General features: G+C 30.5%; 1 protein-coding gene across 1 annotated transcript; it reads left to right on the forward strand.

The window, feature by feature from the left end:
• The first annotated feature begins 224 nt into the window (after positions 1–224).
• Positions 225–2,060, forward strand: LOC134719418 (uncharacterized). The gene is made up of 3 exons (XM_063582417.1): positions 225–632; positions 1,221–1,283; positions 1,689–2,060. Exons 1-3 carry the CDS (start codon positions 580–582, stop codon positions 1,882–1,884), a joined length of 312 nt encoding a protein of 103 aa, XP_063438487.1. The 5' UTR covers positions 225–579; the 3' UTR covers positions 1,885–2,060.
• The last annotated feature ends 271 nt before the right edge of the window (positions 2,061–2,331 follow it).

Genomic DNA, 2,331 nt, shown 5'->3' on the forward strand with positions numbered 1-2,331 from the left:
CCAAATGTGACACAGGTAAACCCTAAATTCTAAATTAAATAATAAAAAAATGATATTGAATTTGTGTAAAGGAATTTAGTGTAAATATGTCCGTAAGTTAGGGCTGTTCCTGATTTTGGAGATGATATTTTACTACGAATAACAAAACCAGAAAACTGTTAAATTTAATGTGTGATCCTTATTCTCCTTAATTTTGTTCAGAGATTTCTGAAAAATGTCCACATTAAGACCCTCTTTAATATTTGTGTATATTTATTAAATACATACGTAAAGTTTGTTAGTATGTTTCATATATGTTTCTCGTTTCTCGTTTTGTAAATAGATTAGACCTTTGGTTTTTCTGTTTGAATTATGTTACACTGGTTATTTTGGGGCCCTTTATAGCTTACTGTTCGGTGTGAGCTTTTGCTTCGTGTTGAAGGCCGTACTTTGACCTATAACTGTTTAACTTTTTATGCATTGTTACTTGGATGGAGAGTTGCCTCATTGGTACTCATACCGCATCTTCTTATTTATACTAATATTGTAATGGTTATATATGTTTTTTAAATATATTTTTGTTTTAATTATTAGATTAAAATGGAATCTGTCATAAAACAGGAAGTACCAGTTAGAACCCCTGAACAGACCAGGTATATATCAGTAAGGTTGTTAGCAAGACTATGTTGCCTTCATATTCACAATATAATCAATTATTTTGATAAGATATCATTTAAACATCCTTTGAGTGAGTTTACACTGTCCATGTACTTGTTTGTTGTCTTCGTGTGTATTATACGTATTTCTTGTTGCGTCCTTTGTTTGCATGTGTCCGAATTTTCCATTGGTCTATGAATTTATGATTTGTTTTTATTATCCTTTTGATTTGTTGCCGTGGTATTCGTTTTCCATTGTATTAAATTTATCTTCATTTATCTTAGCTACACTGTAAAAATTGTGCTTAGAGCCTAAACATGTTTAGAGCTTAACATGTTTAGGAAAATGTTTAGAAGCTATACACATAAATGTCTGTTGTGTCCCCATTCTAAACATGTTTAGAATTTCAACATGTAATGCCCCACATGCTTAGAGCCTAAACATGTAACCAATTGTATAACATGAAATGTGTATAGAAAAGTGTTTAGGCCCTAAACACAATTTTTACAGTGTATATACTGCTAAAATTTATATATTTTATAATCTTTACATAAAAGTAATACATCTAATTTATGCTTTTGTAGATCTACTAATGTGCCTTTGGAACCTGTGCAACAACAGCCACCTAATAGAAATACCCAGAACATGTGAGTATATTTTTTCTTTTAAAAGCCTATTTTGTTTTAAAATAATAGAACTCCAATACAACACACACACACACACACACACACACATGTATTCTTCAGTACAGATTACATCAAAATAATTTAAAGATCCACAATCTAAAAGAAAATGTCTGATTGTGAGCAAATAAAACACATAGTTCCTAAACATTAAGCCATATTATTCAAGGTGATCATTGCATCAGGGAAATATATCTTCACAAAATTTAGATATTGTATATTATAACCATTGACTTTCATGTTTAAAAAATCATTTTAAAAAACCCTTATATAATGTGTTTATATAATAAATCATTAGTAATTGTATATATCATAATTTATTATTTTAATTTTGTGCTGTAAAAAATAAATTTTATCTATATTTTTTAGACCTTCAGAATTTGAGATGGTGGAACATTTAAACAACATAATGAGTACAAAAATCGAAGATTTAGCCACCAAGATAGCATACAATGCCCACATATTGACAATACAAAAGAGAAAGTTAGAAGAGGAAATTAGTTTTAAAAAACATTTAAAAATGAGAAAAAGAATGCTATTAGAAAGAAGAACAAATGGCATATAATTTGATCTTTGGAAATGGACACTAAAGAACTTTAAATACAATAAAAGAGTTGTATGTTATGATTGTTTTCTTTAATCTTTTATTACACAAAAAGTACCCTTACGGTGAGACAAACTCATAATGAGCAAATGTATGGACAGTACCGGAATGCAGTTACCCTCTTGCCTTCCCTCTCTTACGGCCATCGGATTTGAGTATGTAGGTTCTCTGATTACCTTCCTTGCTAGCTGAAGCGTAACGTCGTTCTTAGGTTTACCTTTACTACCCTAATTCCAGAGTGGACTAACCAATATATCGTCTATTGGACTGAACTACTTCGAAATGAGGGTAATAAAGGTAAACCTAGTAACGAATTTACGCTTCAGCTAGCAAGGAAGGTAATCAAAGAACCTACATACTCAAGTCCAATGGCTGTATCACAATCAAAGTCACATGTGAGTTTTTATC

The sequence above is a fragment of the Mytilus trossulus genome, chromosome 5 (genome assembly GCF_036588685.1).
Source record: "Mytilus trossulus isolate FHL-02 chromosome 5, PNRI_Mtr1.1.1.hap1, whole genome shotgun sequence".
NCBI classification, from domain to species: Eukaryota; Metazoa; Mollusca; class Bivalvia; order Mytilida; family Mytilidae; genus Mytilus; species Mytilus trossulus.